Source organism: Monopterus albus, unplaced genomic scaffold, assembly GCF_001952655.1.
Source record: "Monopterus albus unplaced genomic scaffold, M_albus_1.0 scaffold222.1, whole genome shotgun sequence".
Taxonomy (NCBI): Eukaryota; Metazoa; Chordata; class Actinopteri; order Synbranchiformes; family Synbranchidae; genus Monopterus; species Monopterus albus.
Window position 1 is genome coordinate 298,990 of NW_018128102.1, and position 23,012 is coordinate 322,001.

General features: G+C 39.7%; 1 protein-coding gene across 5 annotated transcripts in view; it reads right to left on the bottom strand.

Moving 5' to 3' along the window:
• htr2cl1 (5-hydroxytryptamine (serotonin) receptor 2C, G protein-coupled-like 1) overlaps positions 1-23,012 on the bottom strand; it is a 101,262-nt gene that overhangs the window by 15,163 nt on the left and 63,087 nt on the right. For all 5 annotated transcript variants that reach the window (XM_020619567.1, XM_020619565.1, XM_020619563.1 and 2 more), the window contains 2 exons: positions 7,182-7,271; positions 3,089-4,050 (listed from right to left, as the gene is read on the bottom strand). In XM_020619567.1, the coding sequence (XP_020475223.1) occupies positions 3,089-3,494 (406 nt within the window). In that variant the 5' untranslated portion in view covers positions 3,495-4,050; positions 7,182-7,271. The remainder of the gene's footprint in view (positions 1-3,088; positions 4,051-7,181; positions 7,272-23,012) is intronic.

The following is a 23,012-nucleotide window of genomic DNA, read 5'->3' on the forward strand; positions in this document are numbered from 1 at the left end:
AATAAAGAATTAATGTGAGTAAAACTGTAGCAAGTAGCAAAGGCTGGGATGTCCTGATTGTTAAACCCTAGAATTGGTAAAGCTCCAAACACACTTAATACTATATTAACCTTAAAGCAACAAAAATCTGGGAGTGTGGAGTTAGAAAGAAGTGAGGTTAGCAGACCTCTGACGCCCGCTCCTCATCGCTGCTTGCAGCTAGAGGTTCCATTAGCCAATAGTAGAATAACGCACCTAAATCTCTGTTCAACCTGTTGCATTGTGGGTGATGTAGGAGCCAGGTTTGGACAAGGAATAACATCGAGAATAATAACTAGAATACAGCTCTTTTTTTTTTTTAACCATCAAATCCTCCAACTGAACAAAACCATTGTAATGAGCACAAAACAATCATTGTTTGCACAAAAGCTCAGCTATATTTTCTCTGAAAAAAAACAAAACAAAACAAAAAACAATCACGCAACATCAGTTGAGAACCAAGGAGACTCCTCACATGAATGTCAATGACAGTTACTCAAAAAAGTATTTTGAAATCTTTTAGAGACAACTGAGCCTAAATATCTTTTCCCCAAATTTGTTGGCCTGTCATGATAATAGTCTTGTCAATGTATTGATGTTTGGCTGTCTCTGCTGTCAGCTAGACCATGATGTTCTCACACATCACTCCTCTGCAGTCCCAAAGAATTCAGACAAATACTGGATCAAAATAATACAGATATGAGGATGTGTGAAAATAAATATTTTTCACATCTTTGACTGAAAGATTTGCCCAGACTCACCAATATAAAGGTCTCTCATACAGTTGTGACGATCTAGAGAGTTATCATCCAATTCTACAGATTCTCTTAGCTTTCTAAAGCTTTTTAGCACATTGCCACAGTAGACAACTGAGTTCACCTACCTAGATAAGCCCACTCTTTACCATTTGTCCAGCACTACTCTGCAGATAGGCAATGTTTGAGACTAGCTGGTGGACATAATGAAGCATTTAGAATCTACAGAGACAGATAGTTAATTCTCAGTGAATACCAAACATTCATTAGGTCACCAAAAACAAGATCCTATAGGGAATGAATGCTAACCAAGCAGCAACCTGCTGAAGTGTTAAACCCTGAAGTTCTTCACATGGCCATTTGAAGCTGGCCTTAAAAGCGAGTCAGTCTCCAAAGATTCCCATGTTAAAATGAACAACTTTACAGCAGAAATAAACATGTACAGTCTGGTACAAAAAAGCGGTTTTGGTCTCTATAACTAAGTTCCCCTTCCATGACAACTGTGCTTTATATAAGTCACCTGTTAAAATTATATTGAGACAAAGTTACACGTTATTAAGGGCGTGGTTGCTTTGAGAGATAGGTGGGACTATCCTGCCAAAGGTGTCTGGCCACTAGCTGTCTAGCGAGGTCCATTCATGCTCCACCTCTTTATTCATTTTTGGATTAACCATAGCAGGTGGAGTAAAGCCAAGATGGCAGCGGACAGACTTAAGCTTCAAACCCGCTATTCATAAAACCAGTGGAGGGTTTGTCCACCTTAATAATCTAAAAATGCTAACATTGCACTGTGTCTTCTTGATGTGTAAATATTTGCTAAAACATTTAGCATATAAACTTTATATCTCTGCTAAAAAAAAAGAAAAGAATGTGGCCTTAAACTACAGAAACAAGGACTTTCCACTAACTTGACTTTCCATAAAGGTGATAAAATGAATCAGATAACAGAAGACAGGTTCTGGCAACACCACACACCCCAAATACTTGTTGTTTGGCCTATCCGTTGCAAGATATTCCCAGAAATCCTAATCAAAATGCTTTTACATGGGCTCCAAATAAGATGCAGATATGACATCCATCCCTTCAGGTCAAAAAAAAAATTCTTAGAAGTCAGTAATGTGGGTGCCGATGGGGACTATTGAAAACTGCAAAGGCCAACATCTGTTAATGTACGTGCAAAAGATTTTCCCATTATCTACTCTGTGATCAGTTCAGTGATGGTGACATTTAGATCTACACAGTAAGAAATGTACTTCTCCTTCATGTAAAGACCTGACTGAGATGTAACAAAAAGGCAGCCCTACTTTAATATAATGTTTTTAACTCAACAAATGGAAAACAAATTCAGTACACAGCCTACGATATACACCAATCTGCCAATGTGGGTGTTCAAGAAACCTGGCATGGATATTGAAAGCAAACACAGCAGTACGATATTGCAATTATCAAGTTGGCATGCTCCGGCTTTTGAATCAGTCACAAAATAACACTGTGTGATGTCTCAGGGAAGTAATAATCATTTCAATAATTACGCTAAAATAAATGTTGAAATAATGACAGGGCACATGTCGTATTGTTCTGGCAACAGCTGGTGAGGGGGTGGGGGCCCAAGATCCGGGGTAGAAATCAGCAGTGTAGCTTAAATACCGGGTGAGACTTATAGGCATGTATGTGTCTTTTCATGATTAGGATGTGAAAATATACAGAAAAAATTAGTAACTACAAGTATTTATAGCAAATAGGACCATCTCGTCTTATTGTACTGAACTGAGGGCTGGCCTGTTGCGGCTCCGGGGATGCAATGTGCATCCGTCAGTCGGTTCACCAGTTTGGTTCAGATTGCAACACCTCAACATCTGTTGGATGGGCTGTCATGAAATTTTTACAAACATTCATGATCCCCAGGGGATGAATCCTAGTGACTGCAGTGATCCCTTGACTTTTCATCTCATGACAACTGCAGGTCAAACTTTCCTGCATCCAATGAAATCTCTCAACATCCACTTGACGGATTGGCATAAAACTTTGTATAGGCATTCATGGTTCCCAGAAGACAGATGACTGATACCTTGGCTTTTCTTCCAGTAACACCATGGAGCTGACATTTTGGTTCAGAGTAAAATATCGATGTTACATGTACTGTGAGTAGCATAAATGAAATTCCATACACTTCCAGCGTTTTGGGGTAGAGGCTGAAATCTGAACACCTGGGCAAATAAATCTAAAAATGTCTGTGAGGCTAGCGCATTACAAATACAGTACGTGAGAAAATCCATTTTAAACGATTAAGTGTTTTCTGGGTCCACATTACTCACCATAGAGGATGTTAATGAGGGAGATTGGCATGACCAGGATGCCTACGAGCATGTCTGCCACAGCCAGCGACCTCAGGAAAAAGTTGGTGGCATTTTGGAGCTTCTTCTCCAGTGACACCGCCAGAATCACTAGGATGTTGCCACCAATTGTCAGTGCAATGATGACAAGTATAAGCAGGGCTGGCCAGTTTTTCTCTTTGATCACTGCCCTGGTGACAGACTCAAGGGTGAAATTGTCCAGACCTGCACTCATGGCTGCCGCACCTCCACCTGCAACACTCCCCCCTGGCAGGGTTTGGTTGAAGTCCAGGGGGTTGTTGCTTGGCCAAGCCATCCGACCTCCAACTTCGAGAGAGGAGGTGGTGGTGCCAAACCCACCAAGGAGAACCCTTGCTGAGCCTCCCATCACAAAAAGAGACCCTTATCCTATTTGAGGTTCAAAGAGGGTGGACTCCCTTATTCAACTTCTTAACTAACTGGACACATTAAAGGAGGACAGACTGATGAAAACAGGATCTGGTCGATGAGGTGATAACAGGGAGCAACTTGGGGAATGGGGAATCACAGGGAAGGGGGCAGAAGGGCTATGAAGAAACTAGCTAGAACAAGTGTTCTGTGGTTTATACTGTAATCCAGTAAAGTGTTGCGAGCTGTAAACAGCCTCAAATTGTTCAGTGAAGGTTGAATCTCCCATGTCTTGCCAAAAAATGCATTGATGACATGTTCCCAAGGAGTAGGCTGAGCCAAAAAGTTCTGTATCACCTCATGGAGTTCAGTCACACCCACCTTCTGGTGTCGTGTAGAAGAGTGGGAGTGTCCCTACTTTAGAGCTAAAACCTGGATTGTTACTATCCATGGCTGGTGCCCACTGTCTCTGCCCCTCTAGCAGATCTCACTGGTATAGTTGGATGTATCCAAGGTGGCCTTTCTTCTTTTGGGTCAGAGGTGAGGATCAGGTTGTTCTGTAAAAAAAAAAAGAAACAATCGTTTCTACATTTCTGTTTGTAGAAACTGTATTCATGTAATCATTCATAATCAAGTCAAATTTGATCTCTACTCCCGTCTGTCTTTGTATAATCTTGCTTTCCAGTGCCCTCAGCATCGGACTTTCCAACCTTCCTTCCATTTACCTTCTATCCATTGAAATCATTGCATTGACTTTTCCATCCTTGTTCCACCTTTGGATTCCTACTCCATTTTTTATTCCATTTGTATCCTCCAATGCTTTCCTTCATGGCTACTCACTAACTTCCTCTTTTTGCTTCTTTAAATCCTGACTCATATAAGACATTGTCTGTAAAACAAATTGTTTGCAAGACATAACAGCTAACAGTTTAAAACACTACTATACATTTATTTAAAATAAACCTAAACCTCTGATGTTTACATGCTCGCATCACAGTGTGTGTGTGTGTGTGCGTGTGTGCAGAGATGCTGGCTGTCCTCTGTATTTACCCTTAACCCTCAGATGGCCTAGTGATTTAGCACCTCATAAATGTGCTCAAGGATAAGCATGCATGTCTGCAATTGCAAGAAATAATACAACAACAGCAAGAAAGATTGCAAAAACCGATGAGACATTTTTTTAGAATGTGTGGGCGCAGGTTTAAGAATGAAAAGTGAATGGGTGTGTGTGTGTGTGTGTGGGCCGAGATAAAAAGCCAACACTTCTCCAAATGGACTCAGGCTGCCGGCTGAAATAGTTTAGAGGGTGTTGAGTTGATGATAGTATCAGAAGGAATAGAATGGGCTGAGGAGAATGAGTGTGTGTTCCTATAAACACAATAATAAAACCTCTGCTCTGCATTTCTTCACTCTGTGTGGGCATGTTAATATTTGCATTGTTTAATGTGATTTTGTTTTTATATCTCATTGTGTGTGAACCTATTTAGGTAAAAAAAAAAAAAAATGTTACTTCGCTATCTGCTTGTTTATTAACACAACTCGACATTCTTCTTGTCTGTCTTTTTACAGTCGTATGAAAGACTATAACGAAAACTAATGGAAGAAAATCATTTTCTTTATAGGAATCAAACAATTTAAATTGTATATTATTCATTTATATCATTCAAAAGCTTAATTTTTAATCTTATGAAGTTAAAGAATGTCCAAAAAAAGACACTTTGTGCTAGAAAAAGCCAACTTCCTGTAAAACCATACATTTTTGTGTTTCAGTTTGTATTAAGCTCTAAACCGGCCAATTCCAATCTCTGGCCGATTGATCTGTGCATCTCTATTATTTTTGCACAGGTAAGTTGTTTCCTCCCCAAGCCCCCGGTTTATATGCTATGCTAAGTCATTCTTAACACACAGACATCAGTGTTATCAATCTTCTATAACTCAAAAATTAGCTTTGAGGATAGTTAAGTATATAATATGGTCACTAGTTTTATAAAGTCTCTCACTAGAGGTTCTCACTAGTTCAGTTCAGTCCAACAGGGGCATTACTCAAGCCCTGAAAAGCCAGGATAAATCTTTTTTCTTTTTTCCCAGAAACAGGAAGCTCACCTTGTAGTCAGACACATCTACACCCTCAGTAGATTAAAGGAGACTGCAAACCACACATTCTACCAGGAATTATTGATTATTTGTCTTGGCTATGTCTGTGCTGGAAAAAACAAGACTTTGTGTAACACATAGTCAATAAAATAGTAGTGTGGTTGCTTAAAACTAAGGTCATTAATGAGGTTGTTGTGTATGCATGATTCCAAATGATAGGAAACAACATTATAAGAAGGTGAGAGCTGCAAGTCAGTGAACCTGTGCTCTAAAAATGAAAATGCAACACAAGAAAACTGTGTGAACAACTTCAAATAAGGACAATGAGGATTTGTATGTGTGTGCACGCACATGTAGGGATGTGTGGGCACTGCTCAGTGTATAACAGACAGGCTGCTTCCTATCGCCTCCTCTCAGGGAGAGTATCAGCATAGTTCACAGGAAACTAAACAGCACTGCAGGCGAGCCAGTTAACCAGCTTGATAAGGCAGCAATACATCACAGTAGGAAGAGGAGGGAGAGGCGGAGGACGAGGGGATGGATCAACAGGGAGGAGAGGAGGAAGAGTAAGAGGGTTAGATGAAGAAAGGATCGGAGAGATAAAGGAAAAGTGATTGAGAAGAGAGGACACAAAAGGACAGATAAAGAGAGGGAGGCAGAGTTACAGAAGAGTGAGCGGAAGAAAAGGACAAACTCCAAACATCCAAACATTAAACCAACCCCTCATCTCCACAAGACATTTACTTGTTATTCTAGCAATAATTAGCTTTTCCCCTGTCATCATCTCACTTTAGCCTTAAAGTTGGCACGACAACATACAGTTCATTAATTCCAAACCAAAGATCAGATGCAGCCCAAAGAGCGAGTGCGTGTACGTCTCAGCTAACCAGTCACATCATCTTGAGTCTATAATTGGTGTTGTGACTGTAAAACATTTTCCACCCCATTTCCTGGAGAGAGTTACACTGATCCAGCTGGAGACTCACAAAGGAGCATGCCACCGAAGCCTAGTTAAAGCACACATGTCGCTTTTCTTTTCACCACAGGGACAAATTGCTGCTGCACTTATGTTTGCTTAAGCCATTTCTGCTCAGAGATAAAACAGTGGAGGATGGCAGGAGGAATTTCTTCTTATTCAACGGCCTTACAAACAGCACTAATTGCTCTTTTCTACTGCGGTTTGAGACATAAGATTTACAGGTCTACATTTCATATGCATAAAGCCCATTGACTATAAATGCTGTTTAGTGATTAAATGCCCATTTCTTTAACAACAATGCCCTTTATTTCTCAGTTTCTCATCTTTTATTTTGTAGGACAAAAGTTAAAGGTTAAAGGTATGTGGGACAACAAGGATAACATTTGTTAGTTTTTGCATGGTGCTTCCCTAAGATGAATAACCTTAGTTATTGTTTTTATTAGAGTTTGATTTGCTAAAATGAGTTCCTTGTTTATGCTTTGTAATAAAATAAACTGAATTCAACGAGAGAGACCGCGTTAGAAACATTGTCATCCTGGTGTCAGTAAATCTGTTCTCTTATTTCTCCTCGCCTCCCAATCGATGAGCCTGACCTTTGCAGCTGTTTTCTCTTACCAGCAGCAGCGACCTGTCTCTGCCGCATCAATTCCTCTGTCACCTGTCACTCCACACCTCCAGAGCAACGGCTCAGCATCATCCATCTGCCTGCACAGAAAGAGGGAGGGAGGGAAAAAGGAGACTTTGACTTGTGTTGCTCTTTCTATGACACATTTCACATTAAATGTGAGATAGAAGTGACTGGAAACCTCATGATACCACAGTGACTCCTACTGTACACACAAGTACAGTAGGAGTCATTTTTAGCACTGACCTTCTCATCTAATTCTCAACAAGAAAGCAAGTGTATTTCACAAAATGGCAAACATTTCTTTAAGGATCAGTGTCTGAATAGTGTCTAGCATAATTCACAGTCAAGTCAAGTCAATTTTTAATTAACCCAGTATCAAAAATCACAAATTTGCCTCAAGGAGCTTTACAGTCTGTACAGCAAACGACAGCGTCTGTCCTTAAACCCTTGAACTTGAAAATCTTCTCCCCCAAAAAACCCTTTCACAGAAAAAAGGAGAAGAAAAAAATGTGTTTATGTATCTTCACTACTAATGGAGTAGTATATTTTTCAATTACAAATTCCCAGCAGCTTCTCTGCCACTGTTAGCAAAATATCAAGAGGCATAAACAGCCATTAAAATTATGTAATCCTGGTGTGCCTTACTGAATACTGTGTATTCACATTAAGGTAGCTGAAAACACTGATTCATATTTCAAATTCAGAAAGTAATTTGTGCAGCAGTTTAATAGAAAAACAACACCAAGAGAGTGAGAAGAGTGAATCAGGACCAGAGAAAGAGAAACAGAGACAAAGTGCCAGAGAGATGTTCAATGTGTTTAAGGAGTCAAAGGAGCAAATTTATTCTCTGCTGTATAAAGTAAAAGCCCATTAACAGAGTCACATTGCTAATGTGATACCACGAAGGCTAATCCCTCCATCTGTATGCGTGTGTGAGTGGATGCATGAGTGCTCTCGTAGCTCAAAGACATTCTCCCAGCTGTTGTTAGGGATCATAAGAAAGTGCAGCTCTGTATATACACCTGGTTGTTCCTGCATTTGTGAGTGTGTACACTCTATCAGTGTATTTGCGAGCACGTCAGTGTGTCAAAAGCATTACAATGCAGCACGCAAAATGGAACAGACAGATAACAGATCACAGCGTGTTCGCTCTGAGACACAATGCAGAGCAGAACAGAGCCTTCTTTAAATCAGTCAAGAGACTCAAGATTATATACAGTATGCACTCGGCCGCACATGAAGCCAAAGAGGAAGAGACGAACCTTTGGGTGTCGCAAAGAACGAGACAGACAGAGAGAAAAGAGAAAGTGAGAGAACCCAAAAAATTCAAAGGATATACTAAATGATAGATGATGACAAAACCAGAGAGACATAAATGGATGTGAGGGAACGACTGCACCGGGAAAAAAAGAAAAAATCATGAACAGGGTTATACTGCTATTGCATTTTAAAAGAAGGAAAAAAGAAGAAGTGGGGTGGGAAGCAACAGAAATAAGATTTAAAGAAGAAAGGTAAGATTCTGAAAGAGAAAGATAAATAGTTAAGAAATGACAAATTAATAAAGCAGGGAGGGACATGGAAAAGCTCAAAGGACAGAAAGAGAAACGGAAGGGCACAGGAAAGCAAGACTGTTATAGTGTGGAAAGGCAAAGAAGAACAAAAAAAGGGAAGCAGCAAGGGAACAACAGAGAAAGGAAGCAATAGCAAGGAAAGAAGGACTGGAAAATAATAGCAAGCATCTTAATAAGGCGAAATAACAGCTACAGATTTCTTCAACTGTGATCTCCCAACTAATTTGACAGAGACATATTATTTAATTAGTGCTTTTAAGGTCATGTAGCTGGTGTCTCACTGTACAATCTGTTTACTTAACGGTGCGGTGTGTAATATTTAGAAAGAGTTATTAGCAGAAATAGGCCATAGTATGTATAATTGTTTTCATTAATGTCTAACCAGCAGAAAATAAGAATTGTTGCATTTTCCTTAGCTCAGATTGAGCCTTCCTACCTACATAGGTATCTTCTTATCTATATTCCTACTTACATAGGGCCCCATATCATGGAGGCCACCATGTTTTTTACAGTAGCTCAGAAAAGACAAACCACACACTGGCTCTAGACCATGAATTTCATGGTTTCACACTGACATAGCAGCTTGGATTTGGAGATGCTTTGAAGACAAAGAAGAAGTAACAGAAACAAGAGGAAGCATTGTCATGAGTCAAGAACTATAATTTGAAGAAATGGAGGATCATAGTTATACTTTAACACAAGAAAAAGGAAGAATCCCCGTGTGAATCCCTGTCATCAAAGAAACAGGATAAACACTGTTGTGGCCTTTCCCAGGTGGAAATCCTTGACGAGGAACAAATGTTTCCAGAATGATGCAGAAGTTGCCTGTTTTCTGCTCATCCTTAGTATCGTTTTCCCACAGAGATGATTCCAAAGCCTGAAGTTTCATTAATGTGATGCATTAATGTTCATGAAACTAATAACATGCTCACTCATTTCCGCTACACTGCTTTGAGGCTGTTTAACACAAAGCATGAAGAGTGTTGCAATCTGCAAACTCACCACGAGATGTCACTAAATGTCACATGCTGCACCTTTAACTATGCAGGGAGAAAAGGAAGGATGTAGGGAGAAGGGAAGTTAGCATGGAGGTGAAGTTGGTGGAAGTATAGAGGAGAAAACGTTAGTCAATAAGCAAGGTGATGAAAGCTGAGTGTTTCTCATTGTACTTTTAAAAGAAAAAGAGATATACAGTTTCAAACACGGATGTATAACCACTCAACACACACACACACACACACACACACACACACACACACACACACACACACACACACACACACACACACACACTCTTCAGCTGGAGAAACTCATTATGTTTCCTGAAAGGCCACTTGGCTATTAATCAGAAACAGATCAGCTAGTATCATTCAATTGAGATAGAGAGAGAGAGAGAGAGAGAGAGAGGAGAGAGAGGAGAGAAAAATGTGTGCATGACAGACTCGTACTGTAAAGAGTGAATAAAACACAAAGGGAAGAGGAATTAAGTGAACATGAAAAATGAATCTTTGAAGGACCTTCTCACTGAAAGGGATTAATTAAGCTGCAAATAGAAAGAGACAGAAGATAGATTGCAACTGAACTTTAGAAATGTCAAGAAAGAAAATGCATACTGTGTCCATGAGCTGGGTTGATACAGAGAATCAATAAAAAAAAGCCTCCCTGAACAAAGAAAAGGTACATTTCAAACATTTCTGTAAAATTACAAGTTAAATAGTTTTTGTGCTTTAAGGTCAACAAATACATTAGTTTTGAGAGAGATCACTTTGCAATGAGGTGATCCAGTACTTAAAGTCTATAAGTATGCATGCAGAAGCAGGTTTAACATTTATGGAGGTTGTAGTGGAGAGAAAACTCCAGCCGTGTTGAATGAGAGGTGTTTTGTTTACAGCTTAAATATCAGCTCTTCTTCTTTCCCTTCCTGAAAGGCAAAGATATACCGCCACCTGCTGGTAGGGGAAGTTACTTATCTCACATGGGCTCAGGGCGTACGAGCTAGGTGGCTGTTAGCTGTAGTCTGTGCAGTGGGTTCAAGTGTCACTTTTTCAACCCAGCTGGCCCAGACAAAAGCAACATGAGGAGACGCCTAGACAGTCGGCTTATATCACTGTTAGTTCTTTCATGTGGGCTTGGTGTGTGTCTGCCCTAATAAATAAAACAAATAGGTTTAGCTGACCAGTACCACGCATTCATGGTAAAACAGTGTCGCAAAATTCCAGCAAACTGTGTCACAATTGCGCTCGTATTTTTGACGCTGGCAAAAAGCTGAAAAAAAGTCCTTGGAGTGAAAAATTACATGCAGCTTTTTTTGCTCAGTGATATTCGGTTCATTGATGTGGAAGGGCTCCTGGTTTAAAAATTGAAGGATGAGAAAACTGCATGTGAAATTTGCAACTTTTAAACTGTCATTTTAGAAAATATCAGGCCCTTAAACTGAAACAGCCCTTACAGATGTGATTGTTTTAAAGATTCATATAATGTACGTAGGTTGTTTTGGAACACACTGGGAAAAGGCATGAGGAGTCGTTATGTTGCTCCACTTCACTTCTGATCAAACATGAAGCAGTTGTTCTGGCATTTGATTTTTTTTCCCTCTCTGCATACAATCAGATGCACACACACAGTGACTATTTGCCCTTTTCACTGCAGGAGCTTAACAACCTCTAAGCTGGGGTTTAGCGAGGCTTTTTGTTCCATCTAGTTCCTTCCTTGAGTTTCCACTTTTACAAACTTGAACATTTCAAGTATATGTCATTAAAAAGTTGTACTGAGGCTAACTATTAGGTCACATAGTTAGAATCCCAGGCTATTTATGCAGTGTTCGTTAGTCTGGAGAAGTAGACAATTGTGGAAACATCGGAAGACATGGTGCAGAAAGTTAATGATTTTTTTTCTCATGTTAATACTGAACCATTGCACCAAATTGAAACACCCCATCTAAGTTTAATCAAAGCAATCAGTACTTTTCCTGTTCTGTACTGTGAAAGTAATAAAGGCAGTCATTCCTGTGAACTATATTGTGAAGGGGAAAAAAAAAACCTGCTGGATGAGTTGATTTCACACCACAGGGAACATGTGCAAAGAGAGAGAGAGAATAGAGTAAAGGTGTTAAAGAAGAATATGTTCAAGTATGACGTGTGTTTGGTTAGTGACTCCTGTGAATAGCACTATTATATTGTTACAGTGTGAAGTGTGATAGAAACACTCCTGTCACCGAGTTGTAAAATGCATGTGCTGGTCAATAACTGGAACAAATGCATCAGGGAAAGCAAACATATTATATAAACAACACAAAATAAGGATCAGACTGCCCCAGGTTTAAACCTTGATGCCGTTAGACTAGAGTTTCAGTAAATCACGGGCAGTATTTTCTGAGTCACCTCGTGTTTCAGGTAATACAAGCTAAATGAGCCTTGAGGGCCAGTGTCAGTGAGAGGTTTTATTGGTACCGAGATGCTCCGAGGGCACCAAGGATGCCATAACTTCCTGCACAGCCATTTGGCCTTGTTGTAGTCATTAGTGAAATGACTGTGAAGGAAGGTGACCGGGCTGTAGTAATGATGTAGTAAAGGTGCCCGCAGTCTGGACTTCAAGTAGTTTGAGAAAGCCTGAGGAAAGCTCACTAACAAAATGATCAGGACTGGGTGCACCAGCAATATGTAAATTCATCACCAAGCTTTGTGTCTAAAGTACTTCTAAAGTTCTTTGTAGCTACTTGCTAGTTTAAAAAGGGTGATTTACCAATGGGTAAAATGGGTGACTGGTTGGAGCCAATCCCAGTTGACACTAGGCAAGAAGTGGGGTACATCCTGCACAGGGCTCCAAGTCAGGATTCACCACAAACACTTCAGTCTTACCAATAATGACTTCTGTTGTGATTTAGTGCTACACAAATTGAAGTAAACTGAGTTCTATTGGTTATCACAGCACAGTGCTCATTAAAGTAGTTGTCAGTTGTAGCTGTCAAAGTCAGAGGGGACAAGAAACAAGAGCTGTCAGAGGAGACAGGGTTTAAACAAGCAACCACTTTAGCCAGACTATCAAAACTGCTATATTTGAATGTAAAGCAAGCATGCCTGAAATGTAAGTGACAATCTCTCATTATATAGAGAAACTGTGGCAGGTGTGTGTAACAGAAGGTTTAGATAATAACCTTAGCATTCACCTTGATTTTCTCTTGGAATAACTGTGGATTTGCATTACTTTGATTAACTAGGAATGATGTTAACTAGGAATTACAGCCAAAACTAAACCCCAGTTGTAATAAACCAGAACGACCCTGTAAGCACAATGCACAGTTGAAGTGGAAAATAATTTAAGAGATCCCTGATTAATCAAATGATACAAACTAAAGTCACACAGTTAAACAAATGACACACATCTTGGCTTACACAACTTTCATTTCAGCACAAGGTGAGTATAGAAGTCTTTAGCTTTTATTCAAAGGTAACATAATCAACAGGGAGTCAGTGAAAGGAAGCAAATACGCCTACAATATGTGTGTACAGTACATGTATGTGACCTTATGCTTTGTACAGCTTGTTCCAAGTCCATGAAAGCGGTTCTTCTACCAAATAAACCACAAGGATAAAAGCTCTTTGACTTAAAGACTTTTATAAAGCTGCCATGTGTGCATGTGAATTGTGACTGTCAGTGTGCCATGTACAGTACATTGTGCTAAAACAGCAGAAAGAGCTTATCTCACATACAAGCTGCAAGTATAACAGCTCTTTCCTGCTAATCCTGCTGTAAAAACCTAGCATGTTTTAAGCACTTTTTTCACTTGCTAACAAGTCAGGACTGGAGCCACATCTACATCCATGCACTCTTTTGTCCTTCGTATTTCACCACCTGCAAAACACTTATATATTTGCGGCACATTTCTCAAATGCAAACAGTTTTCAAAGCTGTTACAAACACATTCGATACAAAGTCAATGAATGCATTTGGTGTATGAAAGCAATGAAACATGATTCACAGTTTGGTCCACATGGACTTGTGTTTCGCTGACTGTGTGAACAGTTTTGTCAATGTGACTTCAGTTTGATCAATGCATGTTAGCAGTTGACAAAAAAAACTGTAAAGAAGATATATTTTCTTACAACACTGGTAATTTATACAATGCACACACACACACACACACACCGATAGACAACCTGCCTTTACAAAACAAAAAGAACATCACCCCAAGTTGCTATGATTATGTCGAGCTACAAGACGACCACTTATCCTCCTCTATCCCTGCAGTCACACCTACATTAGCTTGTACCTGTTTTTACACTGCAGGTACCTGCATATGCTGCTAAACAGCATTCTAAGAGTGTATTTTTAAATGTCCATACTTCTTCTCTTTATTCCTCTCTTCCTCTTATCCCCTAACTACTCTTCTAATTCATGTAACCTGGTTGTTGGTTTACTTGTCTTCCCCCCCCCCCCCCCCCCCCACCCCTCTCTTATTCCTCTTGCTCTTTCTGCTTCATTTCTCAGTTCTCTCTGTCCCGTTTCTTTCCTTCCCCTCTTCCTTGTTTGCCTGTTACTTCTTTTTATCATACTAAATCACACCTTCATTTCTTTCCCTCTGTTTTCTGTTATCTCCTTCTCCTTACCCGAGAAATAAAAATATTCCTTTTTTATCCAGATGACACTGTCCTCCTATCTGAAATCAAACAGGGCCCTTATTTTTTTTTACCTTTGTGAAATTTTTTGACATATTGTGATTCTGTCTGGATGCTTTCAGCATAGGAGAAAACATTACCAGTCTATATGGGAACCTGTAGTCACGCACTGGATTTAAAACCATTAAAACACCAAAATCAGAAATATGAGGTTCATCCAAAGAGCTACTTAAAAATCATTAAACATTGTATTCATTTAATGGAAGCCAATCCTAAAATACATATGAATTGTATGGAAAAAGAACAACATGCAGCACTGTGGCGATATCACATCTGTTTCCAAATGACTAACGCACAACACATCTGGAAAGCTGAGCTGAGACTTTTGATTCAGATTCTGAAGAGATCTCATGGATTTTGGCAACATTTAAACCCATCAAAGAGCAGTCAGTGGAATTTCAAGCCCTTCTCTGATTCTCTCAGCCAGCTGGCATAAGACCTCAGCAATGTGTGCGAATAGCAACCAAGAGCCCGATTCAAGTGGAGAGAAGCGGCATTCATTTGTCACAAAGATGTATTTAAAACCCAGATTGTCTTATAAAATGTATGACAAAGAGTTGAGAAAAACGGTCTCGGAACAACAGGCATTCAGTAGCTGCTGTAAAGCGTTCAATCATATCACACGAGCTTCATCTGGTGACTGTCTCATTGAAATCCAAGTGAAATGTTTCAAATAGCCTTTTTTTTTCTGAGCACTTTAAGGACTTGTAGCTCTTAGTCCTTAAAATGTGCAAATGTTTTCTTTCCTAAAGTCAAGAATATACATCAGGAATGAAACGGCAAAATAAAATTTAGCATGGAGTTATTTTTTTTTATTAATATTTTAAAATGACTATTTTTTATTCTTAGTTTATTTCACTGTTTCCTGGTTGGAATACGAGTACGGGATGTAAAGAGACCACCATGGAATGTAAGAAATATTCTGACAGGAAATAAAATTGTAAACCTGACAGAGGAATACAGAGAAGGACAGAAATCAAGATGGAGTAGAAGCAGCTGACATGACTAGTCTTTTCTGCAAGAAAGGTTGTCAAGGTGCTCTTTGCCCTTGAGTGGGCAGCAACACCCTCCTCCATCTCTCCTGCATTCTTCCTCTTTCAACCCATCCGTCTCTCCCCATGCCTTCCAGTAAATTTTAAGTGGAGGAGAAAAACTGAAAAGCAGACACCTGAGGGGGAGTGACACATTTTGCACCCCTTTTCTTGCTCTATTTATATTTCCACTTTGCTCTTTATCTTCAACTTCACTCACTTTGATCCTTTGGCCGTCACCTGCCCATTACTTTATATAGAAGCAGTTACAAGAGCGCAGGATGTTTGGGGGGGTGGGGGGTTGTTCAAGTACTCCTGAAGTATTAAAAGCTCTTTAATCCAGTCAGGTGAACAGGTCAAAGTTTAGTAAAGTCTACTTTACCTAAGACAGAAGCACAATTTGCAGCACACTGTGTTTGTTTGCTTCCTGTTGTTTCTTGTCATAGTCTGGTCTCTTCATTGGGTATGTTCAGTCTCAAATAGGCTGCTTTTTGCATATTTTAAAGCCATATACTGGTTTTCATATTCCGAGTGTGTATGTAGTCAGTTGCCAAAAGGACTGCTAATCTAACCTCAATGAAAAATTATTTATGAATGGACAGTGTTTTGTAAGCTGAAATGTCCACTGACTTTGCATTGATACAGATGCAGTCATTCAAAGTGTCATACTTTTCACTGCTTTGTATTTGCAGCGCTGTTGGTGGCACTACATCAATAATGCCGTGTTTTTAAGCCCCCAGCTCTACTTTTGGCAATGAAATTACAAATAAAAACTGACTGCTACTGCTAATTTTGTGATCACTTTCATTTCTGGCATTATGGCATTATTGTGCTAGGTGGGATATTTTAGCGCACCTCTAATGAAATCAGTCTTAGTTAAAAATTAAAGTGACACTCTGTACTATTGTGTGACCCTCTCACCTACAAAGTCATTTATTTCTTATCTGTTTTGCCAGAAAGTGCTATATTTAGTTTTGATTAGTTGCTACTTCACTGACATTGGACAAGGCCCAAGAACTGACTAACTGAAATACAGTTATCATCTAACTGGAAGAGCAAAATAACATGTTGGGGTGGGATATTTTAGGCATCAGTTCTTCAAGTCAGTATTTTGGAAGCAGGAGAAATGGGCAAGCATAAGAATTATCAACAATGTGACTTTTTGCAGTTGTAAAATTTTAGTATACAGTATAAAGCACTGCCTTTGTGGAGTGTTGACATCCAGTGTTCCTCAATTGAAGTTGTGTGATTGCCAGTAGCAGTCACACCACTTAGGGCTCTTTCAGACCCTAAACAAGCTACGCAGCCACGAACTCTTCCAGCTACACAAGGAGGGTTTGGGTCATACTTGCATAACAAAATGTGTTGACTATTGCCCCATGTTGAATGAGCGCTCAATGGGTCACAGGGCAGCAACTGCTTATATGTACATAAATACTTGTGTGACCCTTGCATTTACAGCTGCGTTTACGTAACCTGCGTAAAGTCTGAAACAGCCCTTATTCTGTACAATGACAAGTTAATAAGCGGGGATCAAAAGCACCATGGAAATTGTGTGTACTGATGTCAGCTGACATAAAAAAATCTGTACATTAAAAAGCACCATCTGCTGTTGTTTTCCACAAGAGCTGTTTACAGCTGCCCGATGCTCTTGTACTCTACAGTATGTTATCTGTCAACTTACCTGTACAGTAAATTTACAATGGGACAATTACCTAAACTCTCTGACTGTGACCCTCCTCTGATTGTGTTCAAACTCCTCCACTTCAACAGCAGCAATTATTTTCATTGAGGAGGAAAAAAATCAACCTGTTATGTATGTGGTGTTATTGAGGACATCGCTGAGGCTATTAGCTTCAAGTGCAGAAGGATGAATTATTTTTTAATAGAACTTTGTGTACTGGTGGAGGGCATGATGGATTTACAATGGCTCCAACACACACACAGACGCACACATGAACTTTAAATCCAAAGCATTGGTGTGGAGGTCAGGTCTCTGCTGGTGGACAAGTGAGGGTATTGATGATAGCTGCACGCACACACGCACACATGCATAGCTCAAGTCTGACTCACACAGAAATAAAGAGGAGACTATAAATAATCAGACAATAGAAAAATGAGGCACACAAGACAAGATACACATATATGAGGACAGAGATAAAAAACAAACATAATTGAAAAGAGCACACACATACAGGTGGGTGGAAACCAGGTCACAGACTGTAATGAGCGGTGATGGGAAGTCAGGGAGTAGAAGTGAGAAGGTAAAAGTGGAAAAGGACTAGATCAGACAGATGGAAAAAAAAGGAGGAGAGCAGCAAACTACCTTACTGAGACATGACGAGATAAAGGAGCAACAAGAAAATGTTTGCGTTTAAAGAGTCTCTGATCATGTTGCATATCGTTTTATGGAAAAGCAAACACCTTATGTACAGGTGTATTCTATGGCTAAAGTATTTACATAGCTCTGTCTGCATTCTCCATGTACTCTGCTGGGATTTGGCAAAGCCCTGCAGCAGGTTCCACAACCTGGTAAAAAGGCTTCTCAGAAGTGAAAGTTGTCATAGCATATTAAAAGATATGATTTTGATTTGTTTTAATGTTCACCTTTTACTGCTAAAACCTAAAAAATGAGAGTTTTTGAATGAACCTTCAAAACAAGTCAGCTTTGTAACTGCTGTCTACTACAATATGCACTAGACAGACTACATTTTGCATTGAATTTTCTTTATTAGCAAATAAATCTGCCCATTATCTATTTAAAATTTCATTTCTTTAAACTGAAATATGACATTTTCAGTCTCAGATGTTTTCCATGCCTGATATTTGAACTATTGCAGCTCATTGCGTCATATAAATTGCTGCCATCGCTTTGCCAGTAGCAGCCTCAAAAACATCCAATAATGCAAAATCAGTTCAACACATAGTCACCTGTCACTTCTCATTATCTCTTGTGTGTTCTGTATTTGCTATTTTCATGCATTTCATTGTCTCTCTCCAAGTGACTTCGTTTCTCGGTCTTGCTTCATATCATCACCGTCTATTGGCATCTTGGCAGATTCAGTTTAATTGGGCTTCAGTGGAACGAAACACGCAAGACGACATGATCCAGCCAACAAAGCGTGGAGAGGGACAAGTTGAATACTAATAGTAAATCTACATCTGAGGCTGATCTGTTGATGCATCTGTTTGTCTCTTAATTTACATCCAGCATAGAAAGCTATCCATTGTGCAAAGAGGAAACCATCAAGACAAAGATTTATGTTTGCGTACACATACACAGAGATGCACAACACACACAGAGGTACTGCAGGGGGTAATGTGCCATGAAATGGAATAGAAAGCAAGGTTTTAGTGAATGTCTTTTAATCAGTCAGAGCAGTGTCACTCAAACCAGAAAAAAGTGTGTGCTTGTTTACCACTGGAACATTAGTCCGTGCATGGTATGTTTCCTTTCCTTTCTTCCCTGTGTGTATTTGTGCATTTACACTGTGTGCACACGTCAGGTTGGAATAGAGTACTTGTATGAATGGCTGTTGTTTTTTTCAGCTTTGGAACATCAGTGAACATTATTAATTTGCAGCATTATGTTTGTTCTTGATAAGTTAATTTGGTGAAATGCTCCATTGTACCATGTTAGCAAAGGACTGGTTTAGAATGGTAAATTTAAAAGGGCTTTAATCAAGCGGCAACCTCCAAGGCAGAGAAATGAAACCAGTGCAGAAGTGTTAAAACCTGTGGTTTGGCAAACGGACACTTGAGGCTGGCTCCAAAAGGGAGTCGATCCCCAAAGACTCCCATGTTGAACTGACCAACATTACAGCAGAAATAAACATGTTTACAGCCTGGTACAAAACTAATATTCCCTTCAATGACAACTGTATGAAGGGTGAACTTTTTATAACTTGCCTGTTTAAATTATATTGAGGCTTAAAGTTACTCATAACTAAGGGCGTGGCTGCTTTGAGTGACAGGTGTCTAGCGAACGACACTCACGCTCCACCTCTATATATGGATTAGCCATAGGAGGCGGAGTAAAACACTACTGTATCGATATGGTGACAGCCAGAGTTGAGCTTCAAAACCACTCTTCAGGAAACCAATGGGTGATGTCATGGAGGGTTTGTCCATCTTTAATGTGAAGTCAGTGGCATTAACTAAGATTCATGACAGTGTGCTGCTGTACCTAAGCTCCTTTTGCAGCATCTGGCACCAGCTCAACTCAGCTTGACTCGCCTTATCTGTGTTTCCATAAGTCAAGTGTTGGTGATAGTACCTGGTGCTACTTTTTGTGACCAGCAGCCTAAGTTTATGCTCCATAATTTGCTGCTATTTTAACTGCTGGCCCTACCAGCTAATATTCTACTCGTAGGACAAGGCTGAAAATACATTACTCTATAGTTTATTCCCTCACTTGGGGCCCCCTATTAAGTTGATCTGGAAAGACTCCAAAATTGGACTTAATGTATTTTTAATAAGATTAAATATAGAGCTTTTTGTCACAATTAACTCACCTACTGCAATATTAATTCCATCCATTATTTTAATCAGAAGAAAACAATTAACTCCACAGTGGAGCAATTAAACAACTACATGAGACAGTATTTAAAATCTAGTCGTTTTTTTCTACCCTGAGGGAAAGAAGGAAGTGCTGCATGCATTTTTAGCTGTTTCATTCCAGCCTAACAGATCACCTGTGCTACCTTCAAAAGCTGAAAACAAAGAAAGCAAATCTGACCAGAGGACATGTTTTGTGCCAAGAGTTTATAACCGAATAAACTTCCAAGGAAAAAGAAAAAATTATCAGTGAAAGCATAAGCACGCTGAACACAGGCCCACAAAACACACCCACACACACACACACACACACACATGCACAAACAAAAAGGATCACTTGTGGGACAGCTGGCATACTTAATGTCTTGCAAACACTACTGCAAATTATTTATAGTTTGCAAACACTACAGATCACATGTACACACACACACTTGCACATTTTAACCACTCAGCCGTAGGACTATTAAACTCAATACTCATGTCGGCTGTAGCCAAAAATGTGTCAGTCAAACCTGATTTACACCAAATGATCACACATATGGCTGTGGAGGTAGAGGAGGTAGAGTGAGTCGTTTCCTAATCTGAGGGTTAACGGTTCGATTCCCAGCTTGTCCAGTCAACATGTCGAAATGTCCTTGAGCAAGACACTGGACCCCTAGTTCCTCCTGGTGATGACATCGGTGTGTGAGTGCAAATGGGTGAATGGCCAAGTGGTGTGAAAGTGCTTTGAGTGTGCTGCAATGCATAGAAAAGCGCTATAGTGTAAGACCATTGACCCACAAGCTCCCCGTTTGAAGGCTAGAGGTGATCCTGCCATACTGAATGAGAGAGTGTGAATGAAAAACACAGAAGAGATGGAGCGGGTGATAACCAGCGTAATGTTCATATCACACACAGAGTCGCACAGGGAAGACTGTGTAATAAAACCGCTCATTACGGGGCACTTTTCAAATGCATCCATTAGCGCTAATGAGGATCTTCCTCTCTGTCATACAAGCGCTGGTTTCTCTGCCCTTTAACTGCTCTCATCTGTCCCTCAATCCATTAACATGTACCTGTCTTCGACTGATATCCAGAAGGATTTACCCTGTTGTTCAGACCAAATGAGTACACAAGAAATTGTGTACATTTTCAGCTAAGTGAGAAAAATGAGGTGAAGGCAGATGCTAAATCAAAACCATTTTTGCCACTTAAAGTCAAAATTGTTCAATTTAAGTAAGATATTTTCCTGAAATGAAAATAACTCATCTTCAATTTGGATTTCATTCAGATGGCAGCACACAATTCCCTTCTCTTCCATATTTGAATTATTGAGGTTTGTCTTATCAATTACTGCCTAAAGAAAAATATGGCTTAAAACAGCAGAGATGCTGCCAAAAATAAGCCTATTCAGCACATTAAACTTCAAGTGGCAAATCGCTGGAGCTCATTCAAACCTTTAGTATATTTTTCTCAAAAGACCAAACAACGTCTAGTTTGCAATTATTCTAAAGCTTCTCTTCAATTAAACTGTTATTCTGGGTTTCAATAAACACTGGTAATGGATAAGACAGTTAAATCTGAGAAAATGTGTCTTTTCAGTATCTTCACATGAACTGTTAATGCCTGACATCTCTCTATGATGCTTTTACTTGTCAATGTATAGAAGTTCCTCTATATACAGATGATTTACTTAATAGTGTCTTTCATTTGTAGGTGATAAGTGAGGTTGGTTTTACTTCTGTGTTTATGCCACGTCTCTGCCAAAGTGTGTAAACCAGGAGAGGGGGTTGTCACAGTTTTCCTTCTGCTCATATGGTGTACACTGTTGAGGAAATACACAAAAGATGCAAGACCACATGCTACATCCAGTAATAAAACAGTAACATATAGCCAGGAAATAGCCGTTACATGATTGATCGTAAATTAGCTGCAAATGTGAAGTAAACATGGTAATAAAACCAATGCTAGGAAGATGCTGGAGTGGTTTTTATCCATTACCGTTCCACAACTTCAACTGTCTTTATCATTGGAATCATGACAACAAAAGTCTTTAACTTTAAGGAAATAGTTATTTTAAGCCAAACCATGATCTGCTTGTAAACTTGGCCAAGTTATTTTTGCACCTAAACATAAGCAAAACTAAACTATGTTCATAACTGTTTACATGATGGCAAAGGTCCAATAAAACTGAATCTAGAAAGGTTGTTTGGGTTGTATTCAAAGGTAGGGACAAACAATATGTATTGTGGTTTAGGTTGGAGGACTTGATGGAAAGAAAAGGTGCAAATATGGTGCATACTACGCTGCAATGACCACCAGAGCTTAAGAAAAATCACAAAAAGCTGCACAAAACACCACAAACTGAAGCCTGATTTACACTTGTGAACATTTATACTCGTGTACTGGTGTGTCTGCATCGCTCTGCAAACACTAACTGGTGGTGGGGATTCTCTGCCACTGTGCTACGTTTCTTTGCCACTTGCAAACAATAGTGACTGAAACTGAGCAGCTCGTGTTGCAGTTAAAACTAACAGACGTTGAACAGCAGTAAATTTTACTGAAATTACTGCAATGCAGATAAAAGACAAGACATCAGAGGAGATGGTCTGTATGACCATTGAGCCAATGAGACAGAACAAGGGGGGATTTTCCGTGCTTATCTGGCCACTGAGAGACACGAACAAGGAAATGCCATGCAGCCAATCACAGTTGCTGCGGTCACCGTCACCTTCAGTTACATTTCTGGAAGATGTACATCAGGCTATGGTGTAAGGATTCGAAAGCAAAAGCAGACATTAGCCTTAATGCAACCAGTCCAGTTCCTAATGTGTTACCTAGCTGTTATACCTGACAATTCCCATTTGACACGTGCACTTTGTGTTACTTGCAACAAACCAGAACCTTTAGGTATGGCAGCCACCCCCTAATCTCCACCACTGTTTATTTGCCACATTCTTCTCTTCTCTCATTCTCTTTGAGTCTCCCCTTTGTCCTCACAAACC